The 18729-nt window shown below is 48.4% G+C and overlaps 1 protein-coding gene across 8 annotated transcripts in view; it reads left to right on the top strand.

Moving 5' to 3' along the window:
* Positions 1–18729, top strand: part of TRIO (trio Rho guanine nucleotide exchange factor) — a 354620-nt gene that overhangs the window by 209111 nt on the left and 126780 nt on the right. For all 8 annotated transcript variants that reach the window (XM_023239465.2, XM_045038713.1, XM_045038715.1 and 5 more), the window contains 7 exons: positions 4474–4643; positions 5544–5718; positions 9993–10188; positions 10990–11156; positions 13398–13517; positions 15229–15420; positions 15901–16050. In XM_023239465.2, the coding sequence (XP_023095233.2) occupies positions 4474–4643; positions 5544–5718; positions 9993–10188; positions 10990–11156; positions 13398–13517; positions 15229–15420; positions 15901–16050 (1170 nt within the window). The remainder of the gene's footprint in view (positions 1–4473; positions 4644–5543; positions 5719–9992; positions 10189–10989; positions 11157–13397; positions 13518–15228; positions 15421–15900; positions 16051–18729) is intronic.

The following is an 18729-nucleotide window of genomic DNA, read 5'->3' as shown; positions in this document are numbered from 1 at the left end:
TTAGGAGGGAAGGAAAAGGCTTGACCCACAAATCCTCATGCCGCTTCCCCTGGAACCAAGGGGAAGTGGTTTCTATGGACTCTGGTGGACTAATTCCAGCCCCTTTTCCTCATACTATTTTTAGGTGTAAAAAGATGTAAATGCAGGATGGTGTTAAGTCTACCAGACTAAGTGACATATTTTGAACAGTAGATAGGAACCTGGATACATTCTGAAAACTATCTAGCAAAGGAAGACTTTTATTTATTTACCTTCTAAAGTTTATTTATTTATTTTAGGAGGGGAGGGGCAGAGAGAGAGAGAGAGAGAGAGAGAGAGAGAGAGAGGAGAGGAGAGAATCCCAAGCGGGCTCCATGCGGCCAACACAGAGCCTGATGTGGAGCTCAAACCCACGAAGCCACGAGATCGTGACCTGAGCCGAAACTGAGAGCTGGATGCTCAACCAACTGAGCCACCCAGGCCCCCCCCACCCCCATTTATCTCATCTCATCTTATCTACTTATTTTTATTTGAGAGAGAGATAGAGCACGCACAGGGGAGGGGCAGAGGGGGAGAGATTCTCAGGCAGGCTCCACATTCAGCACAGAGCCTGACACGGGTCCTGATCCCACAATCCTGGGACCAGGACCTGAGCCAAAATCAAAAGTCGGACAGTCAACCCACTGAGCTACCCAGGCACCCAGGCACCCCAAATACTAGCCACTTTTTTTGTATTTTTACAAGAACAGAACTAGTAATAGTGGCTCACATTTACTTATTTCTTCACTCTGCACGTGCCCACTCATGTAATCTTGCCGGCAGCTGTCTGAGCTGGGCACTTAGGCCCGTGTTACAGATGAGAAATCGGAGCCGTGGTCCTGGGTAAGTAACAGCCTAGGAAATGTTAAGGCAGGATAGAGAGTCAAGCGATCTAGCTTCAGAAGCCACACTCTTAATTGCGCTTCCATATTACCTTAGAAGTGTTTTGTTTTAATCATCTCTTAGGCTGTTGCCGTGGAGTTATGTAGAAACACACTTACGCCCTGTGCCCCAGGCCAGTTCCGAGCACTGGTTTTGATCTCCCGTCTCCTCTTCACAGTGTATGGAAGTGAAGCTGCACTCCAGCGCATGAGCACTGTTTCTGGGGACTCGGCGTGTGACACGCATGCCTGTCTCTGCATTCCGTATGTGTCTCCAGTTTTCCCCCATTCACCTGCCGCCCATCACCTGGGGCTGGCTCACAGACAGGCGCACTCCAGGTGACGCCCCTTTTCCTGGTTCTCTCACACAGTGACGAGGTAGGGGCAGCTCCTGGGCAGCATGTGTATTAAGGTGGAAGGTGACAGTTGAGATTGTGAGAGAAAGGGACTGAAGAATTGGGGTTTTGTTTGTTTATCAGTTGTCCTCTGCAGTGGAATAAATGTAGTTGAACAGGCCCACCTTTTCATAGTGTTTATCGGCAGACGGGGATCAGAAGGTGGGAGGGCTGCAGGGCCACCTGTGGCTGAGAGGGTTTGGGGACCAAGTAGGAGGCAGGTTACCAGGAAGCTGCTGAAGCCGTTTCAGCTAGAAAAGCCTACCTTTTAGATAACATATTCTGTATGTTTTTGGTTAAATATTTTGACGTGCTAACATGTTTTGGTGAAATTTTGGTTTTTGCTCAGTGCAGCCTAAGTGGCACATCCCTGGTTTCGTTTACCGGATCCTGGCTCTTCACTTCATCTGAGTGGCTCGTTATACCTCAGGTGATTACATTTTACAGAGCCCCACTGATCACCTAGCGCTCTCCTACGCCGCCTGTCTTCTTGCCCTCCGAGTGGCTCCTCGAGGCCGGTCTTGGTCTGAGGATCCCTATTTAGTGATCTGGGTGTCGGAGAGATTCCGTGATGTCTTAGGTCACAGAGCCAATGCTTTGTTAGAGTATCTCTTCAATCCATAATGCTGCTGCTGTACAATGTGACCTCTAGAACGTGGAAGGTTTTTCTTAGGAGCAAATTGGGAGATTCCTCGTGGCCGTCATGCCGTCACCCTTCCCGTTTATAAATGCAGCAACCATGTTCATGAGGGTTTAGGAGTTAGACGAGAGCAAACAGGAGCAACAACAAACCCAAAAGAGTGTGTTCGTGATTATGGGCCCTTTACAGATGGTGCAGAACGTTGGTCCGTATTTGGTGAACCACGGAGTGGTATTTTTGGTGCTGAAGTACCGTGTCAGTGCGCGTGGGACTGGATCTGGAGGTCTCTTTTCCAGTGCAACCTTAGCACCAGCGGTTGCTTTTGCCCGTGTCCTGAGGGTGGGTTCGTCACGGGGGCTTCTTTTCCTTAACCTGCAAGAGCCAAGAGTTGAACCAGCTCAGCTCTAAAACTCCTTTCAATTAAAATTCTGGAATCGTATGAAATTTGATAACTGACATACTAAAAAAGAAAAACCAACCTGGGTAGATACTAAGAAATAAAGTAATAGATGTTTTATTTCATGTTTTTAGTAAAATTAAATCTTAGGATCCCAGGTAGTGTGACTGACAAATAAAGTCATTGGCCTTTACTTCCCATGTTTTTTAACTGACCTGCCATATTTAAAATACTGATCTGACAGAAGCATCTGGATACTTTGTTTCTAACTAAAGCTACATTTAACAACAAAAGAATTCTTAGAAAGTTAGCTCGTCTTGCCATCATTAGTAAGTGGGGAATTGCTAATTAAAACCGTAATGAGATGGCACTCATCTGAAATGACTAAAATGAAAAAGGCTGATCTTATCAGAAATTGGTGAGGCAGTGGAGGAACTGGAACTTTCATAGAGCGCTGGCAGGAACATGACAGGATGCAGCCTGGGGAAACACATACAGTTTGGCAGTTTGTTAAAAATTTAAACCTACACCTGTCATAGCATCCAGCCACTCTACACGTATATATCATTCAAAAAAAGGAAAACATAGGTGCACAGAGACTGTGCACAGACGTTCCTAAGAGTTGTGTAGTGGCCAAAAAGTGGAAACAGCTCCAGTGCCATCAAGAGCTGAGTGGCTGAACTGTGCCCCGCACCCAGGCTGGAGTTCACGTCCATGGTGGAAGGTGTGGACTGTTGGTACGTACAACTGTATGGATGAATGTCAAAATAATTTTGTCAAAGGAAAGCCAGACCAAAAATAGAGTCAGTCCATACTTACACACTTTTTCAAGAAAATGCAAGCTAATCTATAGTGACAGAAGGCAGATGGGTGATTGCCTGGGGCAGGAGGGCAGAACCAGACAGAGGGTTAGAGGGCACAGGAGGACTTGGGGTGATGGAGCTGTTCGCTGCGGACAACAGGGGTCTCTCCGTGGGTGTGTCCATATGTTAAAAACTTAAGAAATTGTATCCTGGAAATTCGTGCAGTTTATTGTATGTCAGTTACACCTCCTCATAGGGCAGTTTTCAAAAAAGATAGGCTCAGAAACAAAAGACCAAGTCCAGCATTTATTTTGGCAAGCACGGTTTTGCTACGTGTTAGCCACAAAGGCCAGCACGGCTGGTCAGTGTCAGGGGAAGAGGTGATGTCTGTGACGGATGCTTGGAAGATAAGGGGGTGGGGGGTGGGGGGAGGGGCAATTCTTCCATCCCCGAGGAAGCAGGAAGCGTTTTCTCCTCACACAAACCGCTTCCCAGCCCCCAGGGCCTGCTTGGCCTAATTAAACATCCTTTTCAGTTTACTGACCGGCGCTCCGGAGAGTCCGAGGAGGCGGTGGCGGGCTTCCCAGAGATGGGAGACATGCTCTGCTCCCACCAGGCCTAACGGGCTTCTTGCCACCGTTGTTCCAAGTTGTCTTCACCCATCCACGTCCCCAGGCGCAGTTGTGATGGTGGTGGAATGGAGGTGTTGAAGTGTTCCCGTCGTGCACACTCCTTTCACTGAAGGACCGCGTCGCGGCCGGCTTGGCCGTGGCCCGGGATGGGCGAGGTTACCGAGCACCGCGCCTCATCCGAATCTCGCGCCAGGCGTGGTGATGACTTTATTCCACCACATCATAGGCTTCCTTCTTCTCTGAGCGATGCAGAGCAGCCACATCTGAGCAGTGGTTTAATTATTAATAATGGATTGTAGTAGTGCCCTTGCTAAAAATAAAATAAAACTATCCATCTGCTAAACAAGAGTCAGAGGATGTGTGGAAGAATGCGTTATGCTTAGCAGATGTTTTGGTTGGTGGAGGGGGTGTCTCTCCTATTCCTCTGACTCTCGGACTGAGCCCAGGAAGGATCGGAAAGACTGACTTCCCTTCCCTTTCCTCTCTTCGCTTTTGTGACAGTCCCCTCCGGCTCTGTGCCTGTGTGTTTTCACCAGGCGGTGGTGGCCCGCTGATTTTGGGGGGGGGGGGGGCCGGGGCCGTTCGGGCCGTGCCCCTGCCCCCTTCCCGTCCCTGGGAGCCGGCCGCCTCGCTTGCCTCCCAGCGGGGTCACTCGGGGAGGGGGCCTCTCCGGGGAGGGGGGCTCACTGCGCCCTGTCCTTCCGCAGCTGTGGACGTGGCTGGAGGAGCTGCAGAAGGAGCTTCTGGATGACGTGTATGCCGAGTCGGTGGAGGCCGTGCAGGACCTCATCAAACGCTTTGGCCAGCAGCAGCAGACGACCCTGCAAGTGACGGTGAACGTGATCAAGGAAGGGGAGGACCTCATACAGCAGCTGAGGTGGGCTGGTCCCCTCCTCCCGCCCGCATCCCCTGGAGCCGGCCAGGGAACAATGAGCTGTAATTCCCTGTCCTGCTAGGTGGGGAGCAAATAACACGTCTGCATACAGAGGACAGTAACCTCCCTTTCTTTCTCTTTTTTGTTGTTTTCCCTCTCTGACTGGTTGTTGTTTTTTTTTTTTAACTCAATGATTTTTCTCATCACGGCATTGACTAATAAACTTTCCCAGAACTCGGCTTTTATTGATATGTCTTGTTAACAGCTACCTAGTAACTGTTGGAGCTTCCTTACAAGCCGGGCTGATTTAAACCTCCCAGAACTGTGTCCTTCAGACCCTGAGTGACCTGTGTCCCCAGAGGATGGTGGGTGTCCCTGTCACGGGAGCAGAGGCTGGGGGAGACCAGGCCCCAGGTGTCACTTTCCTCCCTGCTCTGCGGGGGCTGGAAGCAGACTTCCTTTATTGGATCCTTCGAGGACAGCTTCTCAAACCATTACTGCTAACTTCACGCGATGCTCACTTTGCCGCGAGTCAGGGGAAAGGGACTCAATAAAGGCCTGATCGACTGCATTAGAGTTTAACCCCTTGTTCCTGATGGGACTCCACCGCTTTAGCAAGCAGGGATCGTGGATTCTGTTCTCTCCACCTAAGGAGAAAAGTGGCTACAGTGAAGCGCTTCGGAAGTCACTTTCTGGAGCTACTAGGCTGCTTTGCAGGGGGACGGTGGGCGGTGCGGGGGACAGTCTTCGGTGTGGCCACAGACCTGGCGGCTGGCTCGCAGGAGGAAGCCCAGTGTTGTTGCTTCCTGCCGGCCTTCCTCCCCCTGAAGTCTGCGCGGCCGGATCTGGTGTCTGACGATGGGAGACTTTCTCATGCCGCCCCGTCCCCTCTCCCTTCCGCAGGGACTCTGCCATTTCCAGCAACAAGACCCCCCACAACAGCTCCATCAGCCACATCGAGACGGTGCTGCAGCAGCTGGACGAGGCCCAGGCCCAGATGGAGGAGCTCTTCCAGGAGCGCAAGATCAAGCTGGAGCTCTTCCTGCAGCTGCGCGTGTTCGAGAGGGATGCCATCGATGTGAGTGCCCCCTCCTCGTCCCCCGCCGGTTCCGGCATCTTCTCCCCCTGCATTCGGGGCAGGACAGAGGAAGGAAGGCTTGCGTCTTGCCCTGCGAGCCGAGGGGGCTGTGCTGGAAGCCGCACCGTACGGCAGGACGGAGCACAGCCTGTGTGAGTGCAGCCGAGCCCGTCTGGCTGCGTCCTGGCCTGTTGGGCCCGGGCCGGGTCCCACGCAGCCCTCCCCTTGTCTGAGGCACACACTTGAGGCCGCCACTCTCCCCTGTTCTTTCTGTCCCTCCCCTCCCTGCCCCCTGCCCCCTGCCCCCGCCTGCCTCCACCAGGAGCGAGAATAAGGCTCGTCAGTGGTGATAGCATTTGCAGAGAGCAGGAAATCCAGTCTTTTCCAAGGAGTGTGCTCAGATGATCTTTCATCCTTGCCTACAAATTGCCCCTTATCTGTGAGTTTCTTTCCTTTTACTTCAACAAAAGGCCGTTTCTTAATGTGCCAGGGAAGATCTGAGTTTTGAACCTGATGAACTGCAAGCCCAAGTAAGTATAATTGGATGATGCCGAATCTGTCTGTGAAACATGAATGAAGGAACCAAAACTCACTTGGCCCAGATGAGGCCAGTCTCCCGGTGCCTGTCAGCTTCACGTGGCTGGTGGAGCACGTTGCCCAGGCAGTCTGGAGGGCATGCCCTGCCCGCGCAAGGGCCTCGAGGGCATGCAGACCCAGACCCTAAATCCACTGGGGCAGAGGGACGGTGGGGCCTCGCGTAGACTGCTTCACTTACCTCGGCTGAGGGGAGGACGCTCTGCTGAAGTGGGCTTTGCCTGCGTCTCTTGGGCCTGTCTGTAGGCCCAGCTCTGCGTGTGGTACAAGGACCAGGCCAGGCCCTGTGCGAGGCCTCTCGGGGGGGCCTTGGTTGGCCACTTGTCTAAACTTCCCTCAGTGTTTTCATTAAAGAAAGGCCTTCTCGGCTGTTCTTATCATCATCTCTGGTTCATGACAAGAGAGGAATTAAACCTATGCATATTGTCTGGTAAAATCTGCTCTCGATCTCGATGTTTAGAGACACATGAAGCCAGGTAGGGAAAAGGCACGCTGTCCTCAGCTCTTTAAGGACCTGCCCACGGCCTGGGCCTGCAGTCCAGCTTCCAGGTTGCTGGCAGTATGAACAGAAGACCCAGCATGGCTGTTTTCCTCTCTGATCTCTACTTCAGATGAATTGCTTTTGTAAACTTAGCTGCTTGTTGAATAGTTTCAGTTTGGAAACAGGCATTATTTGAAGTTTCTCTTCAAGACATGTTGATATTTCAAAAAAAAAAAAAAGTCTCTTGGCTTCATCTGTATTATTGCTACTTTAAAGGGAAAAATTTAATTGTATTTCCATTATCAACAAACTAGTGTTTTAATATGTAGTTCAGAAACCAGAAACCTACATTTTCTCCACACCAAAGCTACAAAGTTCCAAGTGGCCTTAATAAAGCCGGTGTGCCAGGCCAGGGGTAAGTGCTTTCCTGAGCTAAGGAAATTAAACCCACAGTGCAGTCACAGGCCAGCTACAGTGTAGTTTAAAAGCTTTTTAAAATGTCACAGCCTAAGAGCCTCTTTTCTCTGGAGTAATCCTAAAACATGAAAACCTGAGCAGTTAGGACTTCAGCTGGGATTTCCTCCCTTATCTGGGAAAATGCTCCATCTGACTGCACATGTGAGGAGTTATCTTTATGGTAGAAACTTATCTATTCCTTGGCCAATTGTTTTTTAAATGTTTATTTATTTTTGAGAGAGAGCGCGAGCGGGGGAGGGGGCAGAGTATCCAAAGTGGGCTCCACACTGACAGCACAGAGCCCGATGCAGGGCTCAAACCCACGAACCGTTGAGATCGTACCTGAGCTGAAGTTGGATTGTCGTCCGACTGAGCCCCCCAGGCGCCCCGGATCTAGGTTTTCTGCGCTGAGAATGTTCCTGTTTCAGCCTCTTCCTATTTCCAGGGAAAACCTGCTCGATTGCTCTGGAAACAACGGAGTCATTCCTACAGCGTCCTGTGACAGTTTGTTTATGGAACACAGTTATATGTACCATTAGGAAGAGAAGTAACACAAGTTGTTTCTCCAGAATTGGTATTCAAAAATCATTTCCACTTTCTTGAGCTTTGTTTCTGCCACCAATTTCTTGTCTTCACATGTGTGATTGACAAACTGTGACTGTAAGCCTTGGGCAGGATTTCTCCTGATGATCTTTTGATCGTGGCCATCGCCGGGGTTTCTTGAAGCTTGGTGAGCGTTTTCAAATCCCGCTGGTTCTAGCACATCCATCTTTATTTACTGTCCGCTGCTTGAGTGCTGTCTGAGCCCCATCGCTGTCTCCATGAGACGTTAGCGCTAAGTCTGTACCTCACCACCACACCCAAGTCTCTCCTGCCTCAGTGTCAAAAAACAAACGTTAAGAAAGAAGATTCCCCTTAGAGGTAAAGATTAAAGGTGTGGTCATCTCCTTCCTTGTTAAAAATACTTCCCCTCAGTGGCTTTTTGGCTTATGTGTAATTTAACATTATTTAAATTTATCAATTTTATAAATTAATGTAAATGCATATACTGTATGCAGACCTCTCTAATGAAAGAGTAAACCTGGAAGATTTGTGCCATAGGCATTTGGGGAAGCCTTCAGTTTTTATTACCTTTTATCTCCTCGCTGGATTCTGTGTCAACTCTCTCACATTTCTCAGATTTTCAAACTCCTGTAGTTACTGCTCTTCTAGATAAAGTAAATCGGGACCCATGGGGAATGTTATTCCACTGAAGTGTGTAATACAGTATTCTTTCACAAGAAGTTTTTTTCTTCCTTTCTGGATTCTGCAACTTCTCATCTTAATTTTTTTAAAGTGTATTACAAAAGTTTTCAAACCTGCACCAAAGTTGCAAGGATCGTACAGTGAATGCCCATGTGCCTGTCTCCCAAATGTAGCAGGATTGTGTGTTCCCTGCTGCAAATCCCCCTTCTTTTGTTATTGTTGTGCTGTAGTAGTTGAGAGAAAAGCTTTGTCCGCTTGTCATTTCACTCCTAAAGACTCTTAAGTATCTCTCCAAAGTAAGACCAGAGTCGCACCCCCTCCCCCACCAGAGTCCTTGCTCTCTAGGACCCTGCTTCTCTTGGACCCTCTACGGGTGGCCCCTACTGGGCATGTGGGCACTGTGCCCACATGGGATACTTAGCCTTTCTGTCCAGAATCGTCTCTTGAGCTAGCCTTCTTTTCCTCCTGCCGTGACTTGTGGAAATAACTGCGTCAGCTGAAGAAACCAGGTCCCACGTTCTGCATTGGCTTAGTGATTTCTTCTGTTTAACTAGTTTTCTTTCCCTGGTGCTCCTTATAAACTTGGAGTTTAGATGGAAAGACCTGATTGAGATTCCAGGTCTATTTCTGTGCCAGATGCTCCACAGGACCCACAGCTTCTCCTGTCAGAGGCTGGTCCTGTCTGGCCCCACTTCTGTGGGGCGCAGAGGTTGGTCTGCGGGATGAGGATGGGGCAGCCTGACCCTCCCGCTGGGTCCCCTCTTTCTTTCCATTACAGTTAACTGCACAATGATCATTGTCTGAACAGCTATTTCACTAGAATTAAAAAAATAATTAGAACGAACTTTCTAATTTTATTATTTCTACATTTAATAACTAGATTTATCTATAAAAGATAACCTTTCTTCATTGTTATAGGCTTAAATAATTTTTTAATTACCAATTTTAGGATGAAGATTGGTCTCCTGTCAACCTCTAATCAGAAGAGTTTTTCATGTGGGGTGCCTGGGTGGCTCAGTCGGTTAAGCTTCTGACTCTTGGTTTTGGCTCAGGTCATGATCTCACGGTTCATGAGTTCAACCCCCACGTTGGTCTCTGCACTGACAGCACAGAGCCTGCTTGGGATACTTTCTGCCCCTGTCCTGCTCGTGATCTCTCTCTCTCTCTCTCAATAAATAAATACATAAATACATAAATAAACAAACATGAAGGGGAAAAAAGTTTTTCATTTAATTTTAGGCTTTTTAAACTCTTCTTTTTTAAAAAAGTACCATTAGGGGTTAATGTGTTTTTGTATGTTTGATAAACTTTGTTCAGTTGTGGTAGGTTTTTGTGTCTAACTGTCCCATCTGTGGCCCATGGAAGCCCCGACAGCTGGCTTCCATGTCCCCGGGACCCGGTCACATTCCTTTCTTCCTTACTTGGCGCAGTGAGGGGTCGCAGCACATGTTCGTTATTTTGTAAGTCTCGGTCCTAAGGAGACGTTCTCCTCTGTCAGATCATCTCAGACCTTGAGTCTTGGAATGATGAGCTTTCTCAGCAAATGAACGACTTTGACACAGAAGATCTCACAATAGCGGAACAGCGCCTGCAGCACCACGCAGACAAAGCTCTGACCATGAATAACTTAACCTTCGATGTCATCCACCAAGGGCAGGACCTTCTGCAGTATGTCAATGAAGTGCAGGCCTCTGGTAAGGAGTGCATTTCGATCTGTGTCACTTGTGGGGTTTTTATCGTGTGTGTGTGTGTGTGTGTGTGTGTGTGTGTGTGTGTGTGTGATGTGTGATGTGCGATGGCTGCAAAGCATGGTCAGCCCCTGTGACGTAGATGTTCTAGGTACTTGCTCTTCGAAAGGAACGTTTTGGCTGTTTTGTGTTCACATGTGATCACCTGTGACATTATGATTAGTGTACTTAGCCCTTAATACTCTTGGCTTGTCCTTTCAGGTAGCATGAACGCTAATTGTCCATGAATGAAATGTGAATCTCCAACAAATTTTTCACATTCTTTATTTTTTTCTTAGTTTATATTTTACCAGCAGATGTCACTATAGGCTCAAAAATGTAGACAGAAATGTGTAGTGTTTGAAACTTAGCAACAACCTGCATACTACATCACTCATTTTACACAAATCAGATGCTTCCTAAAGAGTAAACTGGGTGTGCAGTGATACACGACAAAAGCAAGCCAAAGTTCGCTCGCTTATAAGAGTGAGGCACATGTCACCACTTAACCACTGTGGAAAGATTGACCCGAAATGGGTTTGGTTTGATTAGCCGTGCGTTGTATTTTGCTTTGGAACACAGCAGATGTGTTGTTTGAGACCCCCTCGCGTGCTTGGAGGCACACAGAAACAAACACTCCTGTGTTGGTCACGCCTTCCTTGAACTTGGCCCGACCAGCAGATTATTCGAAAGCACGGCTTCCGTCACACGGCTGAAGAATGGGTCGACGTGCCCACCGAACTCTTGGCTCTCCCTTCATGTCCACAGGCGTGGAGCTGCTTTGCGACAGAGATGTAGACATGGCCACCCGGGTCCAGGACTTGCTGGAGTTCCTTCACGAGAAGCAGCAGGAGCTGGATGTCGCGGCTGAGCAGCATCGGAAGCACCTGGAACAGTGTGTGCAACTTCGCCACCTGCAGGCCGAGGTGAAGCAGGTAAACAGAGGGCTGCGCGCGGAGCCAGACCACAGCGGGCCCCCGTGCGTGGGCACTCGGTGTGTGACCACCCGGAAATTGGGGAGACTCCCTGTTCCGGACACAGCTGTTCTGACACATGATGTAACATACCCACCCCCAGGACAGCCCTAGCTCGTGTGTAAGCGTTGTTCTCACACATGATGTGACACACTTCCCCCCAGGGTAGCCCTAGCTCATGAGTAAGTGTTGAGCCAGTGCCCGGACAGCTGTGTGTTGACTCTGTAGTGGAGAAGGCTTCCAGCCCAGCAGACGTAGCACTCGAAAGTAACATCCATTTGGCTTGTTTTGTTACTGGTAATCTCTTGCTTGAAACTCTGAGCACATAGCTTCTCAGGCTAAATAACGATATGATTTTTCTGCCAAATAGGCTGGTATCACAGCTTATGCAGGGCTGGAGACTTCTTCTGTTACCAGCATGCTGCACTGCCATGTCTCAGATAGCATGGCAGAATAAAAATGGAGTATTTGAAAGATTGTTTTCGGCTCATAGCCATTGGGATTCTATACATACCTCCATTCAGCATGTACATGACATTTTATCTCATGAGCAGAGAAACCCCTCATGATACCACCTTCCTGGCAAGGAAGGTATGGCCTTCCGAGATTCTGATGGAGGCTCAGAAAAGCATGTATTAGGTCGAACGGAGGGGGTCAGGTGCCTCTGGAGTGTTAGCAGTTTGCGGTGTGTATGTGGGTGGCACTCACACTGAAGCAGGTGTGCTGTCAAAGTGGAAAACTAAAAGAGCACCTGTTGGTGCCCCATGTGATGAGATAAAGTATCGTGACCTGCCTTTTAAAGACCAGTTCATAGGGGTGCCTGGCTGGCTCGGTCAGAAGAGCATGTGACTTTTGATCTCGGGGTCATGAGTTTGAGCCCCATGTTGGGTGCAGATTAGTTACATAAAACTTTTTTTTTTTTAAGTTTATTTATTGATTTTGAGAGAGAGGGAGCTAATGAAAGTGGGGAAGGGGCAGAGAGGGAGGGGGACAGAGAATCCCAAGCAGGCTCTGCAATGTCAGCACAGAGCCGGGCACAGGGCTCAAACTCACAAACCGTGAGATCATGACCTGAGCCAAAATCAGGAGTCGGATATGGAGCCGACTGAGCCCCCCAGACCCCTCCGGGCCCCCCAAAACTTAAAAAACAATAAAGACTAATTAATAAAGTGTCCCTCTTGCTAAAAACAAAACCGTGTGTGTAAGAAATAAAGGACTAGACTATCCACTAGGAATTGCATTTGCCTATAAATATTCTCTATATAACAGGGCAGGATGTGGTCGATGGCTGGTGTTCATTTAGTAGCCGTGTGGTAGGTTAGGCAGACATGCTGGCGATGGGTTGCCACATGGCTCTTGTAGCCCCAGCTCCCCTGTCCCCTTCCCAGGCAGCAGGAAGGGCAGAGCATAACAGGGAAGAAGCAGTACTTGTATCAGAAAAGAAATGTGTTCACACGGCTGCCCCGAGGCTGCTTCAGTGATGTCAGTAGTGGGAGGTGCTACGGAATGTTCCTAGCCGCGATGAAGCTGCATGTAGGGGCTGGGAAGCAGTTTTAGTCTAAGGCCCCCCCACCCCCCAAAGTCTAAGTTTTCTGAGTAAAGGAGATGAGGAAAGCCAGCTGTAGGGTGGGCAGTAAGTGGTCTTTGCCACAAATAACTACCAGAATGACCCTCCACAGCTGGGGATCCTGTGCTTTGACCCTGGGCGTTACAGCACCTCTGAATTCATTCTCTGGTTAGTGGGCCATTTAATGCTGACGTTAAATTAGAAAATACGTTGGTGAAGTAACGTAGTTTCCTTACCAAGCAGTTTGCTAATTTTGAATGGTAATAAGGATAAAAGGAATGAAAAATACTTCCCTTGATTATCAGAGAATTATTTGTGGCCGTAGATGTGATAGGTGATTCTTAATCCGTTTTGACCTGTGGACTGACAGTAACCATCCGCTGGACGCTCTGCCTTTTCAGCTCCCATTTGAAAGCATAATTAATTTTAAGAATTAATCTTAAAACGTGGCACTTCTGATCAGATACCTTAGAAGGACATCAGGCTGTTGGCAGGTGGGACCATAAGGAAACCCATGTTTCCCAGCTGATGGGAGCAGCCTGACCTCCTTGCTCACTTGGCTCGTGTCCTGGCTGGCCTGCAGGGGGGCCCCCAGGGGAGGGCAGAGGCTTGGAGGTCCCCGTGTCGTATTTCAGGTGCTGGGCTGGATCCGCAACGGAGAGTCGATGCTGAATGCCGGACTCATCACAGCCAGCTCCTTGCAGGAGGCAGAGCAGCTGCAGAGGGAGCACGAGCAGTTCCAGCACGCCATCGAGGTAGGGACACCGGCCCGCCGCCCGCCTCAGGACATGCATGTACGCTCCCTCGCGGGGGACTGAGCTGAGCCAGACGGGGTTCAGCAGGACCCTAAGTGGCAGCGCTGATGCTCTACAGTTTCCTTCAGGGAAGCAAACGGGCAGGTGACTATAATGAAGGGGACGATGCGTGTGCCAGCTCGGGGACCTCACAGCGCCACCCCAGAATGCCTGGTGGCTCCCACTGTCCTCCCGCCTTGAGGGTCCCGGCAAGATGCACCGTCCTCTGTCAGGAACACTTGGCACCCGAGAACCATGCCAGGGTCTGGGCTTGAGGGGTGTTCTGTTTTGCTGGTCTCTTAAGCACATCCTTGACCAAACAGAGCACTGTGGGCAGCTTACCCAGACCAAGTGCAGATCACAAATTCATGGTTATCCATAAACAACACTGTGCACAGAACTCTCTGACCCTGATGAAAAGCAGTGTTTCTCACCTTGATGGGGGTCGGTGCCAGGCTGGGACTTCAGCAGAATGGCTTGGCCCAGTTCCAGGTCCATTTACAATTCACTCTCACAGCATATGGATTAATTATTTGTAGAGTTTAGGGGAGAGGGGGGAGTTCATTGTGATAGGTGGTCTCAAGGTCAACTCAAGGGAAAAAGAGCATTTGCTTGCAGAAAACTTGTTTCCTGCTCTGGTTGCATACATAGCCAGAGAAGAAGGCTACAGAAAACAGCGGTAATTTATTCTCGAGACTAACTTAACTTTCAACTACTCAGTGTCATCAGACCTGTGTTAATGCTTCCTGAAGCCCAGAGTTTGGGCATCTTTTGAGAATTGTACACTGTGCCTAATGATTTCTAATAACTGCTAACACATGTCATCGTGTCTGAGTGAAGGACAGGGCCATATTGTATGTGGTCTTTCATGGGATCATTTTGTGCCTTTTCAGGCAATCTGTAAAATTTTGCTGTTGTCTAAAACAAAACAAAACAAAACAAAACAAAAACAGTTCATGTCACAGACCCATGGACCCCTCTACCCCCCTGACTGCTACCCTGTGCAGCACTCTGGTTCGTCAGTGGGAGAACCTGGCCTGTCAGCATCTTGTGGAATCTTCTAGGAGCACACGCAAGCAGGAATTCTACCGGATTTGTGATGTTATGTTGATATTTTAATATGGCATGAACCTCCAGAGAGCACAGTTGGTTCATTCTTAGCTTTTAATTATGTTTCTCTCTCTCTCTCTCTCTTTTTTAAAGTCAATAGTTCTTGAAAACTTTACTCAAGTACACAGTTTAAGGTAAAAATTCACTCACTGTGGCCACCTTTTTGTCCGTGTGTTCATTGGCCTCTGGCTGCTATTGTAAGAAGGATGAATAGGAAGAATAAATTGGGAACATTTCAACAGCTTTCTTAGAATATTGGCTATTAAGGTTTTTTCCTGCTATTTCTCAAGCTGAGAACCCACAACTGAGACCCATTCTGCAATGTCTTAGTGCATTTCATCCTTCATTAGGTAATTTAAGTATAAACACGGTTGTTGCTGGGCATGAACACTTTGTTGTTTTTAACTGAACCGTGTGCTGTGTTTTCAGAAGTGTCCTAATGAGCATTCGCTGAAGTTGTTTGGATCAAAGCAAGCGGAGCGGAGGGACCACAGCCTCCCTGGTAAATAAATGCGTGACGCCCCCGTCACACAAGTGTTCCCTGTCCTTTCTCTTTCCTTAGAAGACACATCAGAGTGCGCTGCAGGTGCAGCAGAAGGCGGAGGCCATGCTGCAGGCCAATCACTATGACATGGACATGATCAGGGACTGTGCCGAGAAAGTGGCGTCTCACTGGCAACAGCTCATGCTCAAGATGGAAGACCGCCTCAAGCTGGTGAACGCGTCTGTCGCCTTCTACAAAACCTCAGAGCAGGTGAGGAGGGCCGCTCTAGTCCTTGGGCTCCTCACCGGCATTCTGTGTGGAGCTTAGTTTTGTTGGATAGCTCAGTCATTAACTCGTCAGTCATTATTATCGAGCCAGTGAACTCAACTTCAAGCAGAGAAAAGCATTCTAGGAGTAGAATGATCCTTGCTTCCCCTAGGAATCCAAGAGGAATAGGTTGGAAAGGACCCGAGAAGACATCCGCTTTCCTCTCCTTTAGATCCATAGCCTGAAACACCAGAGAGAGACCGGAAATTCCGTTTTTATTTTGTTCTCGTTCTGAAAGGCCTGCCTACTTTGGCCCCTGCGTTTGTCCTCACCTGAGGTGGGGCCCACAGTGCCTTCCGAAGGTCTTGGTCCCCAGGCCAGCACTTGTATCCCCAGAGCATGACTGACCACACTTCCCAAAGATGCCATCTGTGGCGTCAGATGCCGAGTGGCCCCTCTGAGCCTGCGGCTTTCTGCTCACAGGTCTGCAGCGTCCTCGAGAGCCTGGAGCAGGAGTACAAGAGAGAAGAGGACTGGTGTGGAGGGGCCGACAAACTGGGCCCCAACTCCGAGACAGACCACGTCACCCCAATGATCAGCAAGCATCTGGAGCAAAAGGAAGCGTTCCTGAAGGTACGGAGTGGCCTCCGGGGTGCTGCCGTGTCCCTGCACAGGGCACACAGACACGAGGGGGCTCGCCTGGACTCTCAGAGAACCACACGTGTCCCCATGTGCTGGGTGTGCAGGCCGCCTTCGCTTTCCAGGGGAAGCCCCTGTGTGCAGAGTGCAGTTTGGTTGGTGTTGAACACAGAAAGAGATTGATTTGGTGAGACAAGAATGCCTGTACCTTAAAATAATCTTCCTTTGGAAATTCAGCCTTTTTTAGGAATAAAGACTGAACCCACTGTACAGTGGATAAGGGGCGGGAACACCCTTTGTGATTTCCAGGATTAGTTACTAATACTTGTTCAGGAAGTGTTTCCTGCAAAACATTTAAGCCCGTAATCCAGGCTTGAAGTTTTAACTGTGAGCAGCTTTAATTGAGGACTTTTTTCTAGCCGCTTTTGTCGTGTGTGTGTGTGTGTGTTCGTTCGTACTTCAGTCACCCAGAAGTTCTGAAAAGTGCTCAAACTGTTTGCCAGCACTTCTGTGTCTTTATGATATGGTCTTTCACTCTGGAAAAGATCTCCTGAGACTCGGCCGGCTGCCACTCAGCCCCATGAAAAGTAGGCATGGTGTTTGCTTTTCATTGCGGCCTTACCGAGTTTAGTTTTGTCATAGCTTCAGTGTTCTGACACCTCTCACACCATTTCCTGTTACATTTAATAATTTCTGTCTCCATCCTGAAGGTGATCCTCTGTCCTGACAGAGTCACTGTCTGGTCTGGGAGAACAGATTGTAGCTCTTTGAAAATTCTATCTGGGAACTTTTTTTGAGCTTCCCTCACATGACTCTCTTTTTCGGCGGCCGAAGTTGGGAAAACAGTCGTGGCTTCCTCGGGCTTGTTTTTTTAACCATTTGCCACAGGACCTGAAAGCCTGTGTATGAAACACCCACCACCGTGAGGATGTTTGGATCTGGAATCATCATAATTTGTCTCTCTCTGGAATCCTTTCAGAATAAAACAAAATTGAATACTACTTAGTTAATTAAGAAAGATACTTAGAAAAAATTTAAAACAAAAATAATCACAGGCCTGTTCAGATTTCTGCATTCAACTGGGATTCAGTAGTGTTTGGGTGTTAGGGATCTTTAAACTTTTCATTATGGAAGTTTAAGGAGCATACAAAATAGAACCGATACCAGACTTCTGTGTCCCTGTCAGCCAGTGTCAGTAATTATCAGCACGTGGGCATATGCCCACCTTCACTGGGTTACTTTAAATTCTAGATATTATATCCTTTTATTTGTAAATACTTCAGCATATGACTAAATATTAAATTCAGCCTTTCTGGGGTGCCTGGGTGGCTCAAGTCGGTTGAGTGTCCAACTCTTGATTTCAGCTCAGGTCATGATCTCACGGTTTGTGGAATAAAGCCCTGCTAATATTACCATTTTATAATACTTAGCATGGCACCTGCTTCGAATTCTTCTCTCCCTCCCTGTCCCTCCTGTGTGTGCACATTCTCTCAAATATATTTTTTAAAATTCTGCCTTTCGGGGCACCTGGGTGGCTCAGTTGGTTAAGCGACCGACTTCGGCTCAGGTCATGATCTCGCAGTTTGTGAGTTCGAGCCCTGCCTCAGGCTCTGTGCTGACAGCCTGGAGCCTGCTTCGGATTCTGTGTCTCCTTCTCTCTCTACCCCTCCCCTGCTAATGCTCTGTGTCTTTCTGTCTCTCAATAATGAATAATATTAAAAAAAATTTTTTTAGGGGCGCCTGGGTGGCTCAGTTGGTTAAGCGGGCAACTTCGGCTCGGGTCATGATCTCGCGGTCCATGAGTTCAAGCCCCGCGTCGGGCTCTGTGCTGACAGCTCAGAGCCTGGAGCCTGTTTCGGATTCTGTGTCTCCCTCTCTCTGACCCTCCCCCGTTCATGCTCTGTCTTTCTCTGTCTCAAAAATAAATAAACGTTAAAAAAAAAATTTTTTTTAAATTCTGCCTTTCAAAAACATAACCACAACACCATTATCCTGTCCTAAAAATTAACAGTATCTCTTATTTTATACAAAATCCAACAGTGTTCAAATATCTCTGATCGATCCATAAACGTCTTTTATATGTAGTTTTAATCAGGATTCTAAACAGGGTCCACGCATTGATTTTATTGGTATGTCTCTTAAATCTCCTTCAATCTAAACAGCACCTCCTTTTATTAGTATTTATTGAAGAAGTGAATCACTCCTACTGTGCTATTTCTCTCACTCTGGATTTCCATGCTTGCGTCCCACACGGTCGTTTAGCGCCCTGGATCCTCTGAGTTTGTTATGTCGGGAGTTTCAGTCGGATCCAGGTTTGCGTGTGCGTGTGCGCATGCGGTCTGCTTACCTGGCACAGGTGTTCTCCCCACGCGTACTTTCCATGGCGTCACATCAGGAGGCCCAGGAGACCTGCTGCTCCTTCTGTCCATGTAATCGGGGGAGTCGTCAGTGCTTCAGATGTAGGGGGTCCCATTCACCTGTCACATGCCTTCCACGTCTGCCTTTCATCCAGTGGCTTTAGTGCCCTGTAGTGATCATGTTTCACAAGGAGTCGCAAAACTGGTAATACTCCATCATTACTTCTGCCTTGATTAGCTAGAATTCTTCCCTCCTTAGCTGTTTGGTTACTTTCAAGTAGAGTTTGTCCAGAACAGGCAGAAGTGCCTGATTCTT

Source organism: Felis catus, chromosome A1 (genome assembly GCF_018350175.1).
Source record: "Felis catus isolate Fca126 chromosome A1, F.catus_Fca126_mat1.0, whole genome shotgun sequence".
NCBI classification, from domain to species: domain Eukaryota; kingdom Metazoa; phylum Chordata; class Mammalia; order Carnivora; family Felidae; genus Felis; species Felis catus.
The sequence above is the reverse complement of the archived record's forward strand: the minus strand, read 5'-3'. Positions and strand labels throughout refer to the sequence as shown.